The sequence below is a fragment of the Coregonus clupeaformis genome, chromosome 27, assembly GCF_020615455.1.
Source record: "Coregonus clupeaformis isolate EN_2021a chromosome 27, ASM2061545v1, whole genome shotgun sequence".
In the NCBI taxonomy this organism is placed as follows: domain Eukaryota; kingdom Metazoa; phylum Chordata; class Actinopteri; order Salmoniformes; family Salmonidae; genus Coregonus; species Coregonus clupeaformis.
This window is the reverse complement of record NC_059218.1, coordinates 12,698,805-12,723,238: the sequence shown is the minus strand read 5'-3', so window position 1 is coordinate 12,723,238 and position 24,434 is coordinate 12,698,805. Positions and strand designations below refer to the sequence as shown.

At 47.2% G+C, this 24,434-nt stretch overlaps 1 protein-coding gene across 1 annotated transcript in view; it reads left to right on the top strand.

Moving 5' to 3' along the window:
* The window catches only part of LOC121542181 (lipoxygenase homology domain-containing protein 1), a 57,938-nt gene extending 34,320 nt beyond the window's left edge, over positions 1 to 23,618 (top strand). The window contains 19 exon segments of the mRNA XM_045208272.1: positions 264 to 375; positions 610 to 753; positions 855 to 1,003; positions 1,005 to 1,068; positions 1,289 to 1,470; positions 1,630 to 1,692; positions 2,088 to 2,250; positions 2,588 to 2,712; positions 2,892 to 3,088; positions 3,166 to 3,172; positions 3,274 to 3,349; positions 3,653 to 3,852; positions 5,539 to 5,657; positions 6,039 to 6,156; positions 14,747 to 14,924; positions 16,589 to 16,773; positions 22,854 to 22,993; positions 23,158 to 23,475; positions 23,477 to 23,618. Of these exon segments, the coding sequence (XP_045064207.1) occupies positions 264 to 375; positions 610 to 753; positions 855 to 1,003; positions 1,005 to 1,068; positions 1,289 to 1,470; positions 1,630 to 1,692; positions 2,088 to 2,250; positions 2,588 to 2,712; positions 2,892 to 3,088; positions 3,166 to 3,172; positions 3,274 to 3,349; positions 3,653 to 3,852; positions 5,539 to 5,657; positions 6,039 to 6,156; positions 14,747 to 14,924; positions 16,589 to 16,773; positions 22,854 to 22,993; positions 23,158 to 23,475; positions 23,477 to 23,618 (2,682 nt within the window).
* Positions 23,619 to 24,434: the final 816 nt, after the last annotated feature.

Here is a 24,434-nt window from a genome sequence, read left to right as displayed (position 1 = left end):
TATAGATAAATAGCTGGTCCAAAAAAATATATGCATCTGATCCCAAGACTGCCTGTATGTGAGAAAAGGTGTGGTTTTTAAGGATATAAAAAGGTCTGCCTATTGGTCTAAGAAAACAACTGGTGGTCGGGAATGGTACACATGGGGTTATTATCAAGTCACAGAGACAGACAGACAGAGCCTAGAAGCCTGGCAGGCTAGGCTAGTGACCGACAGACTAACTGTGTTCTAGGTACTGTAAACGGGGGTTGGCCATTGATGAGGATGACGGACAGATCACCAGGGAGCTGGTCTCTGTGGACGAGGCCTTTATGAAGAAGGGTGATGATGAGGAGGTGGAATACTCCAGTGCAACACTCGGCCTGGAGCAGAAGGGTGAGAAATGCTAATTGTTTGCTCTTATGCTGAGTTTGCTCCCATTATTTTCAGAACAATAAATGCAAAAAAAAGATGTTATATGTCCTATTCCCTCTGGAAAATAACAGATGCAAACATCTAGGCCTAGTTACCCACATTTCATTGATCAGTAGTTATATAATTTGATTTAATAATATCAATGCATAATATCATGAATACATTCTTATCTGATTTGGTTGATCTGTCTGTCAGCCATGTGCACCACCTTCACAATGAGGGTAAAGACTGGAGACAAGAAGAATGCGGACACCGATGCCAACGTGTTTGCCACCCTGTACGGCACGAAAGATGACACAGGTAACCATGATATAAGATATTTAGATAATATACACATTTGTGTCTGTGATCGTGTGTATTAGAATATACTACCTACTATGCCATTTACTGCTCTGTGATACGAATACATAAGACAGAGAGACAGACAGACAGACAGACAGACACACACAGTCCTTGTGATATGATGTGTTATGCCTGTGCAGCGGCCACAGCAGGCTGGTTCCTTGACTGGGTAGAGGTTGACGCCCCGTTCCTGGGCCAGAGGCTAAGGTTCCCCTGTGGTCGCTGGCTGTACAAGGGAGAGGACGAACGACGACGGGGCCATCGTCAGGGACCTGTCCCCTGCAGACCTCCAGACTGATCTCGACACACCATGTAAGAACCAACTTGCGACATACTATACTTAGATAACCCATATTATAGCCTACTAGCTAGCATACCACTACCCTATACAGTATTACTATCTTATATCATACCATATCAGGTCATATCAGTCTACAGTACACTGTACTTATTGTAGATAACCCATATCTTACAGGACCCTATCCTACCAATTACCATGCCATATTATACCCTTGTTTCCCCTCTGTTACAGTTGTGCCGTACGAGATTGAGACCTTCGCCAGTGACCTGTTTGCAGTGGGTACAGACGCAGACGTGTTCACCGTGCTGTACGGTCGAGACGGGGGTGTGCACCCAGCAGAGGTCTCTTTGTTCAACAAGAGGGAGAGGACCATGTCGTTTGAGAAGGGAGCTGAGGACATGTTCATCGTTGAGGTACGTCCACACAGTGGTCACCTATAAAACAATGTATAGAGACAGTTGAGTAAGGGATATGTGGTTCTTTAATGAGGATGATGGTGATGAAGAGGATGATGATGTGGATGATGATCCTCATGATCATGATGATGATGATGTTTCTGTGACACCATGCAGTTGGAGGACGTGGGGGATGTCATAGAGAAGATCTGCATTGGTCATGATAACAGAGGGATGAACTGATGATGGTGTCATTTAAAAAAGCTTGCAGCGTGAAATAGCTCACAATCAATGATTATTGTGAGCATTTTTAGGCTTGCGGTTAGAGCAGACGACTACTGAGGAAGAGAAAGATACACAGGAGAAAGGCTACTTACTCAGTTACAGATCTAGGATCAGCTTACCCTTCACAAATCCTAACCTTAACCATATGGGGGGAAATGAACAAATCTAATCTTAGTCCAGTGTCAAAGGTCAGGGCAATCCTACACAGGTCTTCAGTAAAAAGAGACGGACGACGTCGTATTATAAATCAAAACAATACCATTTTTAGTCACAAGGTGGTGCTCTTCTCCTCACGGAGAGACCTGGAGTGTTCTCAGTCACTCACACATTGCTGCTCTGTGTCTCTCTAGGGGTCGGAGACTATCATCTTCTCATGTGAGCACTGGCTGGCCAAGTCAGAGGATGACGGAGAGACAGTGAGAGCGTTAGTACCCTCTGACATCATAATGGAGAAACAACTACGAGACGGAACTCTGAAAGTCAACGAGATTGAGGTGGAAGATGCACTGGAGAGTACGTACACACAAACACAAGCAAACACACACGCACATGCACACGCACACACTCTGAGGAGGAAGACTCAGTGGAGATTACACCCACATATGCACACACAGACACACTGGAGGCTGGCCATTACAGCAGAATGTGCCTTTTCGTTTGTCAGATTCTTTGTCTGCCTGCCTTCTTTGTCTGACAGGTAAATGATGAGGCAGTTCTCTGTCTTGCTCCGCTGCAGTCACACAATGTTGGGAATTTGTTCCCATTTGAACACAGCCCATTATTATGCTTTCTGTCTGTGGGTTGTTTTATCTGTTATCTGTGCCCACCTACAAGGTGTATGCGATGACAGGTGACGTTTACAACAGGGGCACGGATGCCAACGTTTTCCTCACCATCTACAGAGACCTGGGCGACACGTGTGAACACAAACTCAGCAAGTCTGAGACAAACAGCAACAAGTTTGAGAAGGGAGCGGTAAGAGACAGAACACCACACCGTATCCATTATTGGCTTTTGCATCACAAAATAAAAGGTAGTGATGTTGTTATACAATCATTGTACAGTAATATTATGGCAATATATAAGGAAAATACTAATGAATGTGTCTTTTTGGATCATTCAACTGCTTGTGCTGAATGTGCCTCCTATTTCAGCTGGATAAATGTACCATTGAGGCGGTGGACCTGGGCCAGGTGTTTAGAATTAAGATTCGCCATGACAACAGCATGGTGAGTGCTGATTGGTACCTGGACCACATGGAGGTGGTTGACGAGGATCTGGAGGAGGTCTTAGTGTTCCTGTATGAGCGCTGGTTGTCCAGGAAATGAAAGGACTGACGCATCGAGAGAATGTTCTAGATCAAGGTACTGTGTGTGTGTGTGTGCCACAGTATGTACACTAATGTATGTGTGAACTATACTTCTGCAGTCAGTATGTGTGTGCATGCGTATCAGTGTGTGAGTGCGTACGCATATGTGTGTGTGAGCACACAGATCCTGACAAAGTGTGTGTGACCTGACCTGTGTATTCTCACAGGGTTATGAGGGGGAGAGGGAGACTTTCCAAGGCAGGAAGAAGAGCTCAGCCCTGATCAGCCCTGATCACGAAGAGTGTAGACAGCAACATGAACAAGAAGAGTAACAAGAAGAATGAGGACGTCCAAAAGAAGGGTTCCAGTAAATAAACACACTACTGTCAATATAACCCCCCCCCACACACACACACAAGCACATCAAGAGTTGTGAAAAAAGACTGCATTTCACCAGTTGCATACATTGCAATAAGCTGATTGATCACTCCAGAAATAAGTATTCACATTACACTTTGTAGAGGCAGGGTTTGGAGAAACAACTGTATTTTTGTGCTACACACTCATACACATACAGTCAAAACACATTACCTTGTGTCTTTGCAGTCATGCCATACCACTTCACCATCTCCACAGGGGCAGAGAAGGATGCCAGTACCAGCAGCACGGTCTATGTGGGGCCAAACCACACCCAGACAGAGGGGCTGTGGCTTGACCTGCGTGGGGGGAAGAAGTGCTTTGATTCTGGGTCTCTGGAGTCCTTCGAGTCGCATGGAGTTGACGTGGGAGAGATTAGGAGGGTGGAGGTATGGGTCACATCACATTAAGCATACAGTATATGCATATCCCAAAGAAAAGTGGTGGTGTGCAATATATACTGTAGATAAAGGAAGACAAGGCCTGCAAACGGTTTAATGCTGCTACCATGAGTGCTTTATTCCTGGACCATGTTATACAAACAGCGTTCAGACACAGAAGTCTTCATCTAGTGCAAGAGTCACAACACACGCTGATGGATGTGGTTGCTCCATGCTCTCCCTGTAGCTCGGAGGAGCCACTCCTGAGAGTTGCTAGTTGGTTGATGAGCTAGCTGTTGCCGTGCCAACCAAAGGGGTAAAATACATTTTCCAGTGTAAGTATGGGTTGACCAAAGATTGGGGAGATGGACTGGCTGCCAGGGTGCTCAACGTGTTGGATGCAGATAGCATCACCATCTCCCAGAAGGCAAGTATCACCAATAATATACCTTTTTCTACTGTTACAGTATTACGCCTGTACTTGCTTTACCTACAGTACACAGTTATTACCTGGACTGCTAATACAGTACTAAACACAAACAGTACATGCAGTCATATCGGTTTAATATATGGCAGAGGGGGGTAAGTTGAGCCATTTTTAGCATCACTCCATCAAGGGAAATATATAATTTCTTTCAAACAAAGATATCTACTTATATCTACAGTGCATTCAGAAAGTATTCAGACCCCTTGACTTTTTCCACTTTTTTGTTACATTACAGCCTTATACTAAAATGGATTACATTGACATTTTAGAAAAACAATAAAAAAAATTTAAAAAATTAAAACTGCTATATCACATTTACATAAGTATTCAGACCCTTTCCTCAGTACTTTGTTGAAGCACCTTTGGCAGCGATTACAGCCTCGGATCTTCTTGGGTATGACGCTACAAGCTTGGCACACCTGTATTTGGGCAGTTTCTCCCATTCTTCTCTGCAGATCCTCTCAAGCTCTGTCAGGTTGGATGGGGAACATCACTGAACATACATTTTCAGGTCCCTCCAGAGATGTTCGATCGGGTTCAAGTCCGGGCTCTGGCTGGGCCACTCAAGGACATTCAGAGACTTGCCCCGAAGCCACTCCTGCGCTGTCTTGGCTGTGTGCTTAGGGTTGTTGTCCTGTTGGAAGGTGAACCTTCGCCCGGGTCTGAGGTCCTGAGCGCTCTGGAACAGGTTTTCATCAAGTACCTCTCTGTACTTTGCTCTGTTCATCTTTCCCTCGATCCTGACTAGTCTCCCACTCCCTGCCACTGAAAAACATCCCCACAGCATGATGCTGCCACCACCATGCTTCACCGTAGGGATGGTGCCAGGTTTCCTCCAGACCTGACGCTTGGCATTCAGGCCAAATATTTTAATCTTGGTTTCATCAGACCAGAGAATCTTGTTTCTTATGGTCTGAGAGTCCTTTAGGTGCCTTTTGGAGATGGGAGAACCTTACAGAAGGACAACCATCTCTGCAGCACTCCACCAATCAGGCCTTTATGGTAGAGTGGCCACATGACAGCCCACTTGGAGTTTGCCAAAATCAAATCAAATCAAATTTTATTGGCCACATGCGCCGAATTTATTTGTTTGGTTTAACTGGCAGCATATGTTATCTCATCAATTAAACAAATATTCATAGTTTAATTTGATTGACTGATTGATTTATTGACTGATTGATTAATCATTGTCTGTCTGTTATTGTCAGATCATCTATGAGGTGACGGGAGATGTTCTGAATGCAGGTACAGACACCCAGATCTACCGGTCTGTGTTTGGGGCTAACAGCACTACAGAGGGGATACTTCTGCAGAACAATGAGGACAGGTCCAGTACCACACACACACCTGGCCCTGACCAAACACACACCTGACCAAACGTTCACAGGCAACCAAACACACTGATGAAACGCTGTCAAACACACCTGACCCAAAAGTTCACCCATGTGACCAAATGTTCACACTTCAACAAATGCATAAATTGAACACACCCAAATAAACACACCCCAAATAGCCAACATAAAGTGGTATTGAAACAACAAAACTACAATTTTATTCCACATTTATCCACATAAAAAACTATCTCTGATTAGCATAGAATAGTTGTATTTACTGTAGTTCACAGTGCATGTGATATGGACTAGTGGTGTGTTGACAGTTTAAAAGACTCTCCCATAAAGCATTTCGCTCACACTCTGGCTGTCTTTAGGTTTGAGCGTGGTCAGGAGGACACGTTCAGCCTGGAAGTCGATGACATTGCTCCCCTGATGAAGATGAGGGCTCGTATCGACGGCTCTGGTAGCCAACCTGACTGGTTCCTGGATAAGGTCAGCACTGACAACATGTCACAGTTTACCGGCTCGATACAACAAAGACTCTATACAACACAGTCTTTGTCTTTGACCTTACAGAGCTGTCAGGATGTCAGTGTGCAGCGGTAGGACGGAGTCAGGCGCACGACACAGAACTGAGTAATAGACGAACTTTACTCGAAAAGCAACAAAATCTAATTTCCACGCAGGGAAATACATCAGCTCACAGCAGACATAAACACCAAACAACGAACAATCACGCACAACACCATGAGGGAATCAGAGGGTTAAATAGGGAAACAAATTAACGTGATGGGAACCAGGTGTGTACAATACAGACAAAACAAATGGAAAACAGAAACGTAGATCGGTGGCAGCTAGAATGCCGGTGACGACGACCGCCGATAGCCGCCCGCACAAGGAGAGGCACCAACTTCGGCGGAAGTCGTGACAAGAGCAGTAATTACTCCATGTTTACAGTAAGAATATAATACAATACCATACAATCAGTGGAGGCTCCTGATAGGAGGAAGGGGAGGACCATTGTACTCAGTGAATTTCATAAAAATAAAAATAGTTAAACATAGTTAAAAGTTATCCTTTTTAGATAAAATTATACTCCACTGAACAAAAATATAAATGGAACATGGAACAATTTCAAACATTTTCTGAGTTACAGTTCATATAAGAAAATCAGTCAATTGAAATACATTCATTAGGCCCTAATCTATGGATTTCACATGACTGAGAATACAGATATGCATCTGTTGGTCACAGATACCTTAAAAAAAGGTAGGTGCGTGTATCAGAAAACCAGTCAGCGACACGACACATCTCCTTCGCATAGAGTTGATCAGGCTGTTTATAGTGGCCTGTGGATTGTTGTCCCACTCCTCTTCAATGGCTGTGCGAAGTTGCTGGATATTGGCGGGAACTGGAACATGCTGTCGTACACGTCGATCCAGAGCATCCCAAACATGCTCAATGGGTGACATGTCTGGTGAGTATGCAGGCCATGGAAGAACTGGGACATTTTCAGCTTCCAGGAATTATGTATAGATCCAACATGGGGCTGTTCATTATCATGCTGAAACATGAGCTGATGGCGGTGGATGAATGGCACGACAATGGGCCTCAGGATCTCGTCACGGTATGTCTGTGCATTCAAATTGCCATTGATAAAATGCAACTGTGTTCGTTGTCCGTAGCTCATGCCTGCCCATACCATAACCCCACCGCCATCTTGGGCACCCATGTTTACAACATCGACATCAGCAAACCGCTCACCCACACATCGCCATCTGCCTGGTACAGTTGAAACCGAATTCATCCGTGAAGAATACACCTCTCCAGTGTGCCAGTGGCCATCGAATGTGAGCATTTGCCCACTGAATTCAGTTACGACGCCGAGCAGATGAGCTTCTCTGAGACGGTTTCTGACAGTTTGTGCAGAAATGTTTCGATTGTGCAAACCCACAGTTTCATCAGCTGTCTGGGTGGCTGGTCTCAGACAATTCACAGGTGAAGAAGCCAGATGTGAAGGTCCTGGGCTGGTGTGGTTACACATGGTCTGCGGTTGTGAGGCCTATTGGACGTATTGCCAAATTCTCTAAAACACATTGGAGGCGGCTTGAACATTAAATTCTCTGGCAACAGCTCTGGTGGACATTCCTGCAGTCAGCATGCCAATTCCACGCTCCCTCAAAACTTGAGACATCCGTGGCATTGTGTTGTAAGACTGCACATTTTAGAGTGGCCTTTTATTGTCCCCAGCACAAGGTGCACCTCTGTAATGATCATGCTGTTTAATCAGCTTCTTGATATGCCACACCTGTCAGGTGGATGGATTATCTTGGCAAAGGAGAAATGCTCACTAACAGGGATGTAAACAAATTTGTGCACAACATTTTCGAGAAATAACTTTTGGTGCTAATGGAACATTTTGGGGATCTTTTATTTCAGCTCATGAAACATGGGACCAACACTTTACATGTTGTGTTTATATTTTTCTTCAATATAAATATATTCACGTCACCAAATAACTGATTAAAACACACTGTTTTGCAATGAAGGTCTACAGTAGCCTCAAAAGCACAATGGTGTAGCTGGAGGACAGCTATTTTCCGCAATTCCTCTGGATACATTGACTTCAATACAAAACCTATGAGGCTCATGGTTCTCACCCCCTTCCATAGACTTATACAGTTTTCATGACGACCTCCAGAGGATGTCCTCCAACCTATCAGAGCTCTTGCAGTATGAACTGACATGTTGTCCATCCAATCAGGATTAGAGAATAAATCTAGTGCTGAAAGCATAAGCTACAGCTAGCACTGCAGTGCATAAAGTGTGGTGAGTAGTTGACTCAAAGAGAAAGACAAAAGTTGAACAGTTTTTAACAACATTTCTGAAAATATTAAGGAGAATTAGTATTCTTCTTAGTTTACCTTTCATTTACTTAGCTAATGCAGCTAATCTAGCCTACACAACAACCTGACTCAAACAGAGAGGAGTGCTATTTACATTAGCTAGCTGGCTAAGGCTATCCAACACTGCAACTCTTCCAAGTCAAGGTAAGCTTTCGGTTTTATTAATTTATTGTTACTGGGGCCCGCCGGTGTAACTGCTAAACTCTTTGCTGTACATTGGACACATGGATTGGATTGTGGGTTTACTAACGCGTTAGTTCTAGTTTGTTGACTATAACGTTATTAATATGGTAACAACGATGTAGGTGGTTAGCGGTTATGGTATGAAGGTTTGGCTTGGAGAGGTTTTTGTGCCTGGTCAAAGACAGCTGTTATGTTGTGCACTGAAGTCCACAAGCAATGGGAAAAGGTGAGAGCAGGAGAGCACGTAGATGCGAGAAGGAATTTGCAACTAGCAAAGTAGCGGACTAAACTCCACTCCATGGTGAAGGAAGTTTATGATGAATTTCACCAAGAGAGAGGAGCAGAGACCAGGCTTTGTGGAATCTAGCTCCAACTACATCGATTCGCCCAAGTCAATACTTGGAAATCATGAAACGCCTACCTTGTACCTATGTTTGTCCTCTGTAGTTATGTGCCTTTCTTTGTTTGCTGAAATCCACACTTTTTCAATAAATGGTCATCAAATACAACCACCGACTTTTTGCTAGTTTCTGATGGCAATTTAGCGCGAATGCGCATGTGTCAATTGAATAGATACACATGACGAGGTGTGGCTTAATGTGACCACACCCTCGAGTAGGGTACAGCCTTAGGGTACTCCCGTTAGTCCCATGTAATTAGCCTAACTTTGGCGGCATCCACTTTTTTGTCGTTTCAATAAATGTTTTCAGCAGCCTCACGTGTCTATACTAACATACTTGGCTGTCACAAAAACAAATTATTTGTATGATACTTATTCTGCCACTCTAATTTCTTACCCGACCTGCTAACACTAACAGTAAAGATAGTAAAGCTGTCGCATTATACTTACATCATTGTTTGTTTACAGTTTGTTTTTGTCAGTTAGCTGACGTTAGCTAGCTGGCTAGCGTCGAGAGAAGTTAATCTTGATCTAATTCGCTAGTTTTAGATATGTCGCATAACTACTTCCAGTCTTTGCCTGCCCTTGAATGGTCTAGGTATTTAGAAAAGTTGATTCTTGTTGGCTTGCCTATATGTCCTTTCAACTTGCTTCCTACTGGCCCTCCAACACCACTTCCAGCAGTGTGTCTCTCCTCAATTTGCAGCAGGCAGCCAAGTTTGCTGTCACTCAGTCAGAATGCACATCACATACAGGCAAGTGCATGCAAGGCGGTATTAAATGTGTCACTCACTGTCTGTCACCTTGATTACTCCAATTTGTCTCTCAATCTGTGCACCTACGTTATAAACGTTCATTTGTAGGCTAGGTTGTAGCAACCTCAAGATGGATATAGGGCAAATTCAAGTATCAGGTAGTAGCCTAAATCTATTGATGTTACACTAGCCAAAAGTATGTGGACACCTGCTTGTCAAACATCTCATTCCAAAATCATTAATATGGAGTTGGTCCCCCCTTTGCTGCTATAACAGCCTCCACTCTTCTGGGAAGGCTTTCCACTAGATGTTGGAACATTAGTGCAGGCTTCCATTCAGCCACAAGAGCATTAGTGAGGTTGGGTACTGATGTTGGGCAAGTAGGCCTGGCTCACAGTCGGCGTTCCAATTCATCCCAAAGTTGTTCGATGGGGTTGAGGTCAGGGCTCTGTGCAGGCCAGTCAAGTTCTTCCACACCGATGTCGACAAACCATTTCTGTATGGACCTCGCTTTGTGCACAGGGGCATTGTCATGCTGAAACAGGAAAGGGCCACAATGTTGGAAGCACAGAATCGTCTAGAATGTCATTGTATGTTGTAGTGTTGAGATTTCCCATCACTGGAACTAAGGGGCCTAGCCCGAACCATGAAAAACAACCCTGGACCATTATTCCTCCTCCACCAAACTTTACAGTTGGCACTATGCATTCAGGCAGGTAGCGTTCTCCTGGCATCCGCCAAACCCAGATTCTTCCGTCGGACTGCCAGATGGTGAAGCGTGATTCATCAGAGAGAACGTGTTTCCACTGCTCCAGAGTCCAATGGCGGCGGGCTTTACACCACTCCAGCCGACACTTGGCATTGCGCATGGTGATCTTAGGCTTGTGTGCGGCTGCTCTGCCATGGAAACCCATTTCATGAAGCTCCCGACGAACAGTTCTTGTACTGACGTTGCTTCCAGAGGCAGTTTGGAACTCGGTAGTAAGTGTTGCAACCGAGGACGTGCTTCAGCACTCGGTGATCCCATTCTGTGAGATTGTTCAGCCTTATAGCTCGATTTACATTTTATAGGTAATTTCTGATTGAGTCGACATATGCAGCATTTGGGCGAATCGTGAATGCAGTCTCCGCTAACGTGGGAACATTGCCTTTACATTTCTATTGCGCTGTAGCACAGGTCTTCAGCGCTATGGATTGAATCGAGCCCTAAGTCTTAGGTCACAGGGTTGCGCAATCCCCAACATCCCTCTCAGACTTTCTCTCTCACACACTCGCTCTCTCTCTCTCTCACACACACACACGCACACACATAAACACACACTGATCCCTGCCTGCAGGCGATAGGTCACTGCATAATTCAGCCACACACACCAGACAGACAGACACACTCACACAGCTCTGCACGGTAGGGGTAAGAGTTCGTCTGGGGTGAGCTTCATTGAATGGCACATGAGTGTATTGACCCATTTCAGTCAGTGTGGGGTTGGAGCAGGCAGGCTGCAGATACTGGGCTGAATCTGTTCTCCCCAGACACCGACACACACAGGCTCAGACACAGGCTTGGTAATGAGCAGTAGCAGAAGCACCATGCTGTATCCCAATGATGACACTAAACATGTACTGTTTTATGTAGTGTCAAAGGGGTTGTGAATAACACAAGACAGCAAAAAGACATTGGACAAAGTTGAATTGTATTGTATTGTATAACCCTGCCATGAAATATGTGACAACACTCGCCTTCATTTACTGAGTGAACATATATTTTATGATGTGACATCACAGGGGCATTGCTAATTGTCTCAATGTATTACCATACCATTTATTTGTGATCTGTAATTGGTTGTTGACAGAAGTAGCACATGCACTAAGAAGTACAATACAAAAATTCTGAACACCCCCCACCTCCAGGAAACATTACAGATTTTCTCCTACATTCTGAGGTTTCTCACTGAGACATAATTGTGTTCCAGTTCTGTTTGATGGTCATCATTGAATTGGCGGATGGCTTCCCCCTGTCTGCACAATATGAACGCTGGCCCCAAATTCACTTCAATGCCAAGACCTTACCACTCTGATGTAAAAAGGCATGTCCCATGCAGGAACAACCCCTCCATGTCTTTCCATATCACCCAGCCTGCCTCTAGACTAACCAAACACAGCCGTGTCGGTCTGTGGCTGGGCCATGTCCTTGGACTGACCCAGTAGATGTACAGCATCCCAAACAGATGTGTGCTAACGTTATGGATTACACACACAGTGCCTGTTTATTCAAATGGCCACTGCAGTGAACTGGGCACACAGCCAGCATGCTAATCCCACTCAAATTAATATATTGATGGAAGTTAATGCAGGTTGGGCTACCGGAGCCTTGGATTTTTACAGTAGGGTACTTTCTACAGTTACACCCTGTCCATGACAAGTGGTCAAACACACTGGGAGAGGCGAGGGGAAGAGGGATATGCTCATAATGCACATGTCACACCCTGGCTCTGGGACTATATATGTTGAGCCAGGGTGTGTTCATTCTATGTGTTATATTTCTATGTTGGGAGTTCTAGTTTGTTTATTTCTATGTTGGCCTGAGTGACTCCCAATCAGAGGCAACGAGTGTCAGCTGTGGCTGGTTGTCTCTGATTGGGAGCCATATTTAAACTGTCTGTTTTTCCCTTTGTGTTTGTGGGTTCTTGTTCCGTGTTGGTCTATGTTACCTAGGACGTTACGAGTCGTTTGTTGTTTTGTTCATTGTCAGTATTTATCACTAAAGATAAATAAACATGTTCGTTCATCACGCTGCGCCTTGGTCTATTCCCTATGACGATCGTGACAGAAGAACCCACCATCACAGGACCAAGCAGCGTGTCCAGGAGCAGGCAGCCTGGACGTGGGAGCAGATTTTGGATGGGCAGGGGTCCTGGACCTGGGAGGAAATCCTGGCCGGGATGGATCGCCGGCCATGGAGTGAGACAGTAGAGAGGCGACGGAGAGAGGAGCAACGGCGTGATCTGTGTCGTCGTCGGACGGTCGAGAGGCAACCCCAAAAAATGTTTAGGGGGGGGCACAGGGCATGGACGACGGGGCTGACGGAGGCAGAAAAGGGGCGTATTCAGAAGGCCACCAGGTTACGGGGGCCACTGGTCAAAGTAGGGAAAGAAGGTTTAGAGGCACGGCGAGAGGTACTGGGGTGTGTTACCAGTCCGGTCCGGCCCGTTCCAGATCCCGGGGTAGAGCCAGTGGTGTGTGTCCCCAGTACGGTCCGGCCTGTTACGGCCCCTCGCACCAAATGTACGGTGCGCGTCGCCAGCCCGGTCCGGCCTGTTCCTGCCTCTCGCACCAAGCCTACGGTGTGCGTCGCCAGCCCGGTCCGGCCTGTTCCTGCCCCTCGCACCAAGCCTACGGTGTGCGTCGCCAGCCCGGCCCGGCCTGTTCCTGCCACTCGCACCAAGTCTACGGTGCGCGTCGCCAGCCCGGCCCGGCCTGTTCCTGCCACTCGCACCAAGTCTACAGTGCGCGTCGCCAGCCCGGCCCGGCCTGTTCCTGCCACTCGCACCAAGCCTACGGTGCGCGTCGCCAGCCCGGCCTGTTCCTGCCCCACGCACCAAGCCTACGGTGTGCGTCGCCAGCCCGGTCCGGCCTGTCCCTGCTCCTCGCACCAAGCCTACGGTGTGCGTCGTCAGCCCGGTCCGGCCTGTTCCTACTCCACGCACCAAGCCAGGGGTGCGCATCGTCAGCCCGGTCCGGCCCGTTCCTACTCCACGCACCAAGCCAGGGAGTGCGCATCGTCAGCCCGGTCCGGCCCGTTCCTACTCCACGCACCAAGCCCGGGGTGCGCATCGTCAGCCCGTCCGGCCCGTTCCTACCCACGCACCAAGCCAGGGGTGCGCATCGTCAGCCCGGTCCGGCCCGTTCCTACTCCACGCACCAAGCCAGGGGTGCGCATCGTCGGCCCGGTCCGGCCCGTTCCTACTCCACGCACCAAGCCAGGGGTGCGCATCGTCAGACCGGACCAGGGGCGCCACGGGGGGATGGTGGAAGGGTGGTGGGCAAGCCCGGAGCCAGAACCGCCGCCGAGGAGGAATGCCCACCCAGCCCTCCCCTGTTTTGCTCTGGTTGAGGCGCGGTCGCAGTCCGCGCCTTTAGGGGGGGGTACTGTCACACCCTGGCTCTGGGACTATATATGTTGAGCCAGGGTGTGTTCATTCTATGTGTTATATTTCTATGTTGGGAGTTCTAGTTTGTTTATTTCTATGTTGGCCTGAGTGACTCCCAATCAGAGGCAACGAGTGTCAGCTGTGGCTGGTTGTCTCTGATTGGGAGCCATATTTAAACTGTCTGTTTTTCCCTTTGTGTTTGTGGGTTCTTGTTCCGTGTTGGTCTATGTTACCTAGGACGTTACGAGTTGTTTGTTGTTTTGTTCATTGTCAGTATTTATCACTAAAGATAAATAAACATGTTCGTTCATCACGCTGCGCCTTGGTCTATTCCCTACGACGATCGTGACAGCACAGTATTTACATATAATGTCAGGTCCATAATTATTGGCACCCTTGATAAATATGAGCAAAAACGACTATTAAATAAATAATACAAATACTGAGCTATATTGTATGCTCCAAAAATTTGGGAAATTATATTATTTTATACTAATACAATTGCCCAGAGACAAATATTTTGTTTAACAAGCAATAAAGAAAAATCTCAAAGATTGAGGTCCAAATTATTGCCACCCCTGTTTTCAATACGCTAGCAAACAAGGGTTAATGACTTACCTAGTAAAATAAAGGTTAATGACTTTGACTAATTCATCATGATTAATTATAATTCATCATAATTTCGCCCAGATTATCATGCATAACCTGACCACAGAGGATGTGTCGGAGTTCACCTATGAGGAATGGCTGTCTAAAACCAAAGGGCCCAAGACGACCATGATATGTGAGATGGCTGCCGTGGTGGACGAGGAGGAGATGGTGGAGAGAACCACCTACATCATCCAGGTCGAGACCAGTGACATCGGAGGTGGGTCAGTCAGTCAGTGCACAGACAAACAACACATTCTACAGTCCTCATTAAAGTCCATCATGTTTGTGTGACTGACCAGGGCCTGTATTCATAAAGCATCTCAGAGTTAAAACATACTGATCTAGGATCATTTTTGCCTTTTAGATTATAATAAATGGGCAGGGGGGACCTGATCCTAGAAAAGCAATCCTACTCTGAGACACTTTATGAATACAGGCCCACGTATCAATCTCAAGACTACATTATCCCACTGAACTAAAGCCTAGTCATTACTGTAATTCCCTGAACCACATTTACTTCAATTATCTGTAATGACACTGTCCCTCAATCTCGAACTTGCACTGCAAATCGACACCATTTATTATACACTGCACCAGATCCAGCTTAGGTCCTGTTCCTAACCAGCTGGGATGTTTGTTACAGTATATTCTCCTGATTCACTTCATCTCAGCGGCACAGCGGAGCCTCTTTTCTGCTTGGAGAGACGTGACGCTGCAGCAGAGGTGGAATAACGACGTTCCATTTGGACTCACATAGGCTAATGAAAGAGATCCTCCTCTGAAAGCTGTTGCTGGGCTTTGCTCCTTAGCCGTGCAGTTTTCCACCGCAGAGCAGAGCAGAGGAGAAGCGGGCTGCTGATTGACACGATAGAGGAGCTAGGTGTCTGAGCTCACTTCAAAGAGCTCCTCATTCTGCACTTGGCTGCCAGTGTTACTGAAGACATGGCCCTCATCTTCCCACTGAGCCTGTGTGTGTGTGGATCATGAGCAGAGCTTTCACACACACAGCATCAGAGAAGCATTGACTGCGCTCTCAACATTACACATACGGGCATGCACGCATGCGCACACACACACACACACACACGCACATAAGTTAAAGACATGTGAGTCACGCACGCACGCACACACACGCACGCACACACACACACACACACACACACACACACACACACACAAACAAACATGCAAGCACATGAGTCACACGTTACTCAGAGGAAAAAGCGCTTCTTAATTGAGGTTTGATTTGATAAGGAAGTTGGTTAGTTGTTAATATGGGACTATTTGAAAGGCAGTCTATGGAAGTAAATATGGTGATTTTATTAATTTTCAAGGATGTCTGAATGATGGTGAAGTGGTGTTTTGAAAGGCAGAATGTTAGTGGCTAATGGGGAAGATTTACAGAGACCTTTGGGGTGAAATTAGGTTTGTAAAATCTGTATTATTGGTGAATAGATATTTCTTTTTTCAAGGATGTCTGACTGTTGCTGATGGGGGAGGTTCGAATATGCAGTCTGGTGACGGGGAATGGTTATTGGTGAATATATTTTTTATACGATGACTTGGGGGTAGAAGCTGTTCAGGGTCCTGTCAGGGTCCTGTTGGTTCCAGACACTTGTTGTGCGGTAGCAGAGAGAACAGTCTATGACTTGGGTGGCTGGAGTCTTTGACAATGTTTGGGGCCTTCCTCTAAAACCGCCTGGTATAGAGGTCCTGGATGGCAGGGAGCTGAACACACTTCCCTCTGTACCTAAATCTGCATTGTGTTTTTATGCACCAACTGTGAACTAGATAGTTTTTTTTAATGATATATTGTTTATCACGGCTGTCTATTTCATACCCTGTCAGTTGTTTAATACTCTACTGATATGTCATGATCAGGTCCTGCTCCAGGGTGGCACATAGAATTCATTGATGTAAAGGATGAGGCCCTGGACAAGACATTCCGTTTCCCATGCGACCGCTGGTTGGTCAAGAAGGAGGACGACGGACAGATCATGAGGGAGTTGGTCTGCACCAACAACGACATCTTAGACCTCAACGAGAAGACCAGTAAGATCAGTTGCGCACAAGCCTGAGTTCTCTTTAGTAGGGCCAAGCATTTATCCTGGTAAGGCTATGCAGTCAGGAAGAACTCCTGGCTCTAGTCTTTACAGTGCTCCAATCAGATCATAATGAAATCACTATAGTGTACTGTAATGGTAAGGGTAGGTAACAACACATCTGCCACGCTGATCCTCAACACGGGGGCCCCTCAGGGGTGCGTGCTCAGTCCCCTCCTGTACTCCCTGTTCACCCATGACTGCATGGCCAGGCATGACTTCAACACCATCATTACGTTTGCCAACGACACAACAGTGGTAGGCCTGATCACCGACAACGATGAGACAGCCTATAGGGAGGAGGTCAGAGATCTGGCCGTGTGGTGCCAGGACAACAACCTCTCCCTCAACGTGATCAAGACAAAGGATATGATTGTGGACTACAGGAAAAAAAAGAGGACTGAGCACGCCCCCATTCTCATCGACGGGGCTGTAGTGGAACAGGTTGAGAGCTTCAAGTTCCTTGGTGTCCACATCACCAACAAACTATCATGGTCCAAACACACCAAGACAGTCATGAAGAGGGCACGATAAAAGCCTATTCCCCCTCAGGAGACTGAAAATATTTGGCATGGGTCCTCAGATCCTCAAAAAGTTATACAGCTGCACCATCAAGAGCATCCTGACTGGTTACATCACCGCCTGGTATGGCAACTGCTCGGCCTCCGACCGCAAGGCACTACAGAGGGTAGTGCGTACGGCCCAGTACATCACTGGGGCCAAGCTTCCTGCCATCCAGGACCTCTATACCAGGCGGTGTCAGAGAAAGGCCCTAAAAATTGTCAAAGACTCCAGCCACCCTAGTCATAGACTGTCCTCTCTGCTACCGCACGGCAAGCGGTACCGGAGCGCCAAGTTTAGGTCCAAAAGGCTTCTTAACAGCTTCTACCCACAAGCAATAAGACTCCTGAACAGCTAATCATGGCTACCCGGACTATTTGCATTGCCCCCCCACCCCACCCCAACCCCCTCTTTTACGCTGCTGCTACTCTGTTTATTATTTTTGCATTGTCACTTTAACTCTACCCACATGTACATATTACCTCAATTACCTCGACTAACCGGTGCCCCCGCACATTGACTCTGTACCGGCACCCCCTGTATATAGCCTCATTACATTTACATTTACATTTACATTTTAGTCATTTAGCAGACGCTCTTATCCAGAGCGACTTACAGGAGCAATTAGGGTTAAGTGCCTTGCTCAAGGGCACATTAACGTCATTTAGCAGACGCTCTTAGCCAGAGCGACTCACAAATTGGTGCGTTCACCCTATAGCCAGTGGGATAACCACTTTACAATTTGGGGGGGGTTAGAAGGATTACTTTATCCTATCCCAGGTATTCCTTAAAGAGGTGGGGTTTCAAATGTCTCCGGAAGGTGGTGAGTGACTCCGCTGTCCTGGCGTCGTGAGGGAGCTTGTTCCACCATTGGGGTGCCAGAGCAGCGAACAGTTTTGACTGGGCTGAGCGGGAGCTATGCTTCCGCAGAGGAAGGGAGCCAGCAGGCCAGAGGTGGATGAACGCAATGCCCTCGTTTGGGTGTAGGGACTGATCAGAGCCTGAAGGTACAGAGGTGCCGTTCCCCTCACTGCTCCATAGGCAAGCACCATGGTCTTGTAGCGGATGCGAGCTTCAACTGGAAGCCAGTGGAGTGTGCGGAGGAGGGGGGTGACGTGAGAGAACTTGGGAAGGTTGAACACCAGACGGGCTGCGGCATTCTGGATGAGTTGTAGGGGTTTAATGGCACAGGCAGGGAGGCCAGCCAACAGCGAGTTGCAGTAGTCCAGACGGGGAGATGACAAGTGCCTGGATTAGGACCTGTGCCGCTTCCTGTGTAAGGCAGGGTCGTACTCTCCGAATGTTGTAGAGCATGAACCTGCAGGAGCGGGTCACCGCCTTGATGTTGGCGGAGAACGACAGGGTGTTGTCCAGGGTCACGCCTAGGCTCTTCGCACTCTGGGAGGAGGACACAGCGGAGTTGTCAACCGTGATGGCGAGATCATGGAACGGGCAGTCCTTCCCGGGAGGAAGAGCAGCTCCGTCTTGCCAGGGTTCAGCTTGAGGTGGTGATCCGTCATCCATACTGATATGTCTGCCAGACATGCAGAGATGCGATTCGCCACCTGGTTATCAGAAGGGGGGAAAGGAGAAGATTAGTTGTGTATCGTCAGCGTAGCAATGATAGGAAAGGCCATGTGAGGATATGACAGAGCCAAGTGACTTGGTGTATAGGGAGAAAAGGAGAGGGCCTAGAACTGAGCCCTGGGGGACACCAGTGGTGAGAGCACGTGGTGCGGAGACAGCTTCTCGCCACGCCACTTGGTAGGAGCGACCGGTCAGGTAGGACGCAATCCAGGAGTGAGCCGCGCCGGAGATGCCCAGCTCGGAGAGGGTGGAGAGGAGGATCTGATGGTTCACAGTATCAAAGGCAGCAGACAGGTCTAGAAGGACAAGAGCAGAGGAGAGAGAGTTAGCTTTAGCAGTGCGGAGAGTCTCCGTGACACAGAGAAGAGCAGTCTCAGTTGAATGACCAGTCCTGAAACCTGATTGGTTTGGATCAAGAAGGTCATTCTGAGAGAGATAGCAAGAGAGTTGGCTAAAGACGGCACGCTCAATAGTTTTGGAAAGAAAAGAAAGAAGGGATACTGGTCTGTAGTTGTTGACATCAGTGGGGTCGAGTGTTGGTTTTTTGAGAAGGGGAGCAACTCTCGCTCTCTTGAAGACGGAAGGGACATGGCCAGCGGTCAAGGATGAGTTGATCAGCGAGGTGAGGTAGGGGAGAAGGTCACCGGAGATGGTCTGGAGAAGGGAGGAGGGGATGGGGTCAAGCGGGCAGGTTGTTGGGCGGCCTGCAGTCACAAGTCGCAGGATTTTATCTGGAGAGAGAGGGGAGAAAGAAGTCAAAGCATAGGGTAGGGCAGTGTGAGCAGGACCAGCAGCAGTGTCATTAGACTTAACAAACGAGGATCGGATGTCGTCAACCTTCTTTTCAAAGTGGTTGACGAAGTCATCCACGAGAGAGAGGAGGAGGGGGATTCAGGAGGGAGGAAAATGTGGCAAAGAGCTTCCCTAGGGTTAGAGGCAGATGCTTGGAATTTAGAGTGGTAGAAGGTGGCCTTAGCAGCAGAAACAGATGAAGAAAATGTAGAGAGGAGGGAGTGAAAAGATGCCAGGTCGGCAGGGAGTTTAGTTTTCTTCCATTTCCGCTCCGCTGCCCGGAGCTCTGTTCTGTGAGCTCGCAATGAGTCATCAAGCCACGGAGCTGGAGGGGAGGACCGAGCCGGCCGGGAGGATAGGGGACACAGAGAGTCAAAGGATGCAGAAAGGGGAGGAGAGGAGGGTTGAGGAGGCAGAATCAGGAGATTGGAGGGAGAAGGATTGAGCAGAGGGAAGAGATGATAGGATGGAAGAGGAGAGAGTAGTGGGAGAGAGAGAGCGAAGGTTGCGGCGGCGCATTACCATCTGTGTAGGGGCAGAGTGAGTAGTGTGGGAGGAGAGCGAGAGAGAAAAGGAAACAAAGTAGTGGTCGGAGACATGGAGGGGAGTTGCAGTGAGATTAGTAGAGGAGCAGCATCTAGTGAAGATGAGGTCAAGCGTATTGCCTGCCTTGTGAGTAGGGGGGACGGTGAGAGGGGTGAGGTCAAAAGAGGAGAGGAGTGGAAAGAAGGAGGCAGAGAGAAATGAGTCAAATGTGGACATAGGGAGGTTGAAATCCCCCAAAACTGTGAGGGGTGAGCCATCCTCAGGGAAGGAACTTATCAAGGCGTCAAGCTCATTGATGAACTCTCCAAGGGAACCTGGAGGGCGATAGATGACAAGGATATTAAGCTTAAATGGGCTAGTGACTGTGACAGCATGGAATTCAAATGAGGAGATAGACAGATGGGTTAGGGGAAAAATTGAGAATGTCCACTTGGGAGAGATGAGGATTCCTGTACCACCACCCCTCTGACCAGATGCTCTCGGGGTATGCGAGAACACATGGTCAGACGAGGAGAGAGCAGTAGGAGTAGCAGTGTTTTCAGTGGTGATCCATGTTTCCGTCAGCGCCAGGAAGTCGAGGGACTGGAGGTTGGCATAGGCTGGGATGAAGTCAGCTTTGTTGGCAGCAGAACGGCAGTTCCAGAGGCTGCCTGCGACCTGGAACTCCACGTGGGTGGTGCGTGCAGGGACCACCAGGTTAGAGAGGCAGCAGCCACGCGGTGTGGTGCGTTTGTGTAGCCTGTGCAGAGAGGGAGAGAACAGGGATAGGCAGAGGCATAGTTGACAGGCTGTAGCAAATGGCTACAAAAATGCAGAGGAGATCGGAATGAAATGAGCTAAGCATCTGGGAGAGGAGAGAGCAGGGCCTCCCTCACCAAAAACTTCTACCTCAGAAACTAAAATTGTTTCACTGAACCACCCGAACAAAAACTCTCCCAACTTCCACCTTTAGAAATCAGAATTGTTGTGAACCACAGCGGTTCAATGTTTAAAGGAATAGACTCAACCCACTTTATTCAGCTAGCTAACTATGACACCATAGCTAACTAGCAAGCTAGCATCCAATAACAATAACACACCGTTTAGCACCAACACTTGGTCACAACAAACCACCAATAGTGTGATAACACACTAAACAGATCATTCGTGTCTGTGTCAAGTTCCTTTCATGACGCAGCAATGATTAGACGTTGGCTAGCTAGGACAAGTATATTGTATTTAGCTACTACCGTACAGTTAGCTGGTCGTGTTGGGTAGCTAGCAATGGCCACTGTGTTGACTTTGTTTGAAGAACGGCTAGCTAGCTAGCTTCGTGCTACACCCGGCACACAATGGCTATTGTGTTGACTCTGACTCTGTTCGAAAAAACGGCTAGGTAGCTCGCCGTGCTACAGCCGGCACGGCCGAAGACACTGCCAAGACACACCAATAGTGTGATAACACACTAAACAGATCATTCGTGTCTGTGTCAAGTTCCTTTCATGACGCAGCAATGATTAAACGTTGGCTAGCTAGGACAAGTATATTGTAGTTAGCTACTACAGTACAGTTAGCTGGTCGTGTTGGGTAGCTAGCAATGGCCACTGTGTTGACTTTGTTTGAAGAACGGCTAGCTAGCTAGCTTCGTGCTACACCCGGCACACAATGGCTACTGCCTCCCTACTGTTATTTTATTTTACTGCTGCTCTTTAATTATTTTCTATTTTTTACTTAACACTTTTTTTTATTTTCTTAAAAAACTGAATTGTTGGTTAAGGGCTTGTAAGTAAGCATTTCACTGTAAGGTCTACACCTGTCGTCTTCGGCGCATGTGGCAAATAACATTTGATTTGATTTAATCTACTTTGTTTCCTATCCTATTGCAATCCAGTCCTCACGTAACCCCAAAGTTGCAAATATTTGTTCTAGCCTTCTAAGCCCTTGTATAGTTGAATCAGGTCTGTAACAAAAATGTGCAACATTAGAGTTATGCGAGGGCTGGACACTGACTGTGCTGATGTCTACTTTTGCCCAATGGACCGTTCAAGATAATTCAGTCCCCCCAGGGCTAAGCTAACGCTTTGTGTTTGTACTTTTGTTTGAAAGAATATTAAATTATTACCACCATGGTGGACACAGACAACGCAGAGACCAAAGAGAACATCTGGATCGCACTGGAGGGGAAGAAGGGGCGATCAAAATAATATGTGGTGGAGAACTCATCAAAGAAAAATAGGTTATTGCGGTACGCGTTTGTGTAAAGAAAAAACAGAAATTATTGGATTGGAGGATTTTTCTCTTTTGTCTATTATGCCAGCCAGGTTTAGAATGATCTCCCTTGGTACTAAGAGCTCTTTTACAGACTATAATGAGTCAGGCCTCTCAACGGTATACTCTGCTCTTATGGAATTCAATCACTAGTAGTAATACACTCATTAGACATTGCCAGGCATGAAAGGAGCTCATAAAATCTAATCCACACCTATTTTTTTTAAGATTACATTTTTGCTAAACTTATCTAATGCAGCTTGTAATATTCTTTACTGGTTTTCCGCGCAATGTGTCTTGTTTTCATTCAGGGGAAGTTCTCCTCCAAACAGCTGGGTGACATTACTGGCATCTGCCTGAGCCACACCGCCAAGGATGGGAAGGAGGTGAGAGGAGAGACATTCTGGCAGATGGAGGAGGTCGTCTTCATAGAGAAAGAGCTAAACAACAGGTGAATGACCCCTAGCCTGGCCCCATGTACTGTATATCAACCATCTGGGGCTTATTCGGTAGGGTGCGAAACCCTGCAGCTAGAAATATGTTGTGTGGAAACACACAAGTTCTCCGTCTTGTGGAAGAGAGATTCATTCTACTTTTATATCCCTCCTGTTCTAGGTTCCTAATAGTCTGCAACGCCCTGATCCCCCTCTCCCCGAAGAGGGACGAGTTTGTGACCATCGAGGACATTGAGAGATTCGCCAGCAAGGCCTGCAGCCTGGTGCCCATCAATATCATCATCAAGGGCAACGAGAAGGGGGTGGGCACCGACGCCAACGTCTTCATCACCATCTACGGCTCCAACGGCGACTCGGGCTGCCGGTCGCTGCGGCAGAAGTTCCTCAACCTGTTTGAGAATGGCCAGACGGGCCGCTTCCTGCTGGAAATGCTGGACATAGGCGAGTTCCTGAGGGTGCGTGTGAAACACGATAACTCGCCTCAGTCCCAGCTGGCTGCTGGACTGTGTGGAGGTCACCAACACGGCCAACGGCGTCATCACCATCTTCCTGTGTGGGAAGTGGCTGGATACCAAGAAAGTGGACAGCCAGATCTTCAGGGTCCTCTACCCAAAGTACTAAAGACCTCATATTGAGAGTTCTGGCCTCCACAATCACCCGACATCAACCAAATTGAGATGGTTTGGGATGAGTCGGACCGCAGAGTGAAGGAAAAGCAACCAACAAGTGCTCAGCATACAGTGAGGGAAAAAAGTATTTGATACCCTGCTGATTTTGTACGTTTGCCCACTGACAAAGATATGATTAGTCTATCATTTTAATGGTAGGTTTATTTGAACAGTGAGAGACAGAATAACATCAAAAAAATCCAGAAAAACGCATGTCAAAAATGACTCTGCAAAACATGACTTAGTACTTGGTGGCAAAACCCTTGTTGGCAATCACAGAGGTCAGACATTTCTTGTAGTTGGCCACCAGGTTTGCACACATCTCAGGAGGGATTTTGTCCCACTCCTCTTTGCAGATCTTCTCCAAGTCATTAAGGTTTTTGAGGCTGACGTTTGGCAACTCAAACCTTCAGCTCCCTCCACAGATTTTCTATGGGATTAAGGTCTGGAGACTGGCTAGGCCACTCCAGGACCTTAATGTGCTTCTTCTTGAGCCACTCCTTTGTTGCCTTGGCCGTGTGTTTTGGATCATTGTCATGCTGGAATACCCATCCACGACCCATTTTCAATGTCCTGGCTGAGGAAAGGAGGTTCTCACCCAAGATTTGACGGTACATGGCCCGTCCATCGTCCCTTTGATGCGGTGAAGTTGTCCTGTCCCCTTAGCAGAAAAACACCCCCAAAGCATAATGTTTCCACCTCCATGTTTGACGGTGGGGATGGTGTTCTTGGGGTCATGGGCAGCATTCCTCCTCCTCCAAACACGGCA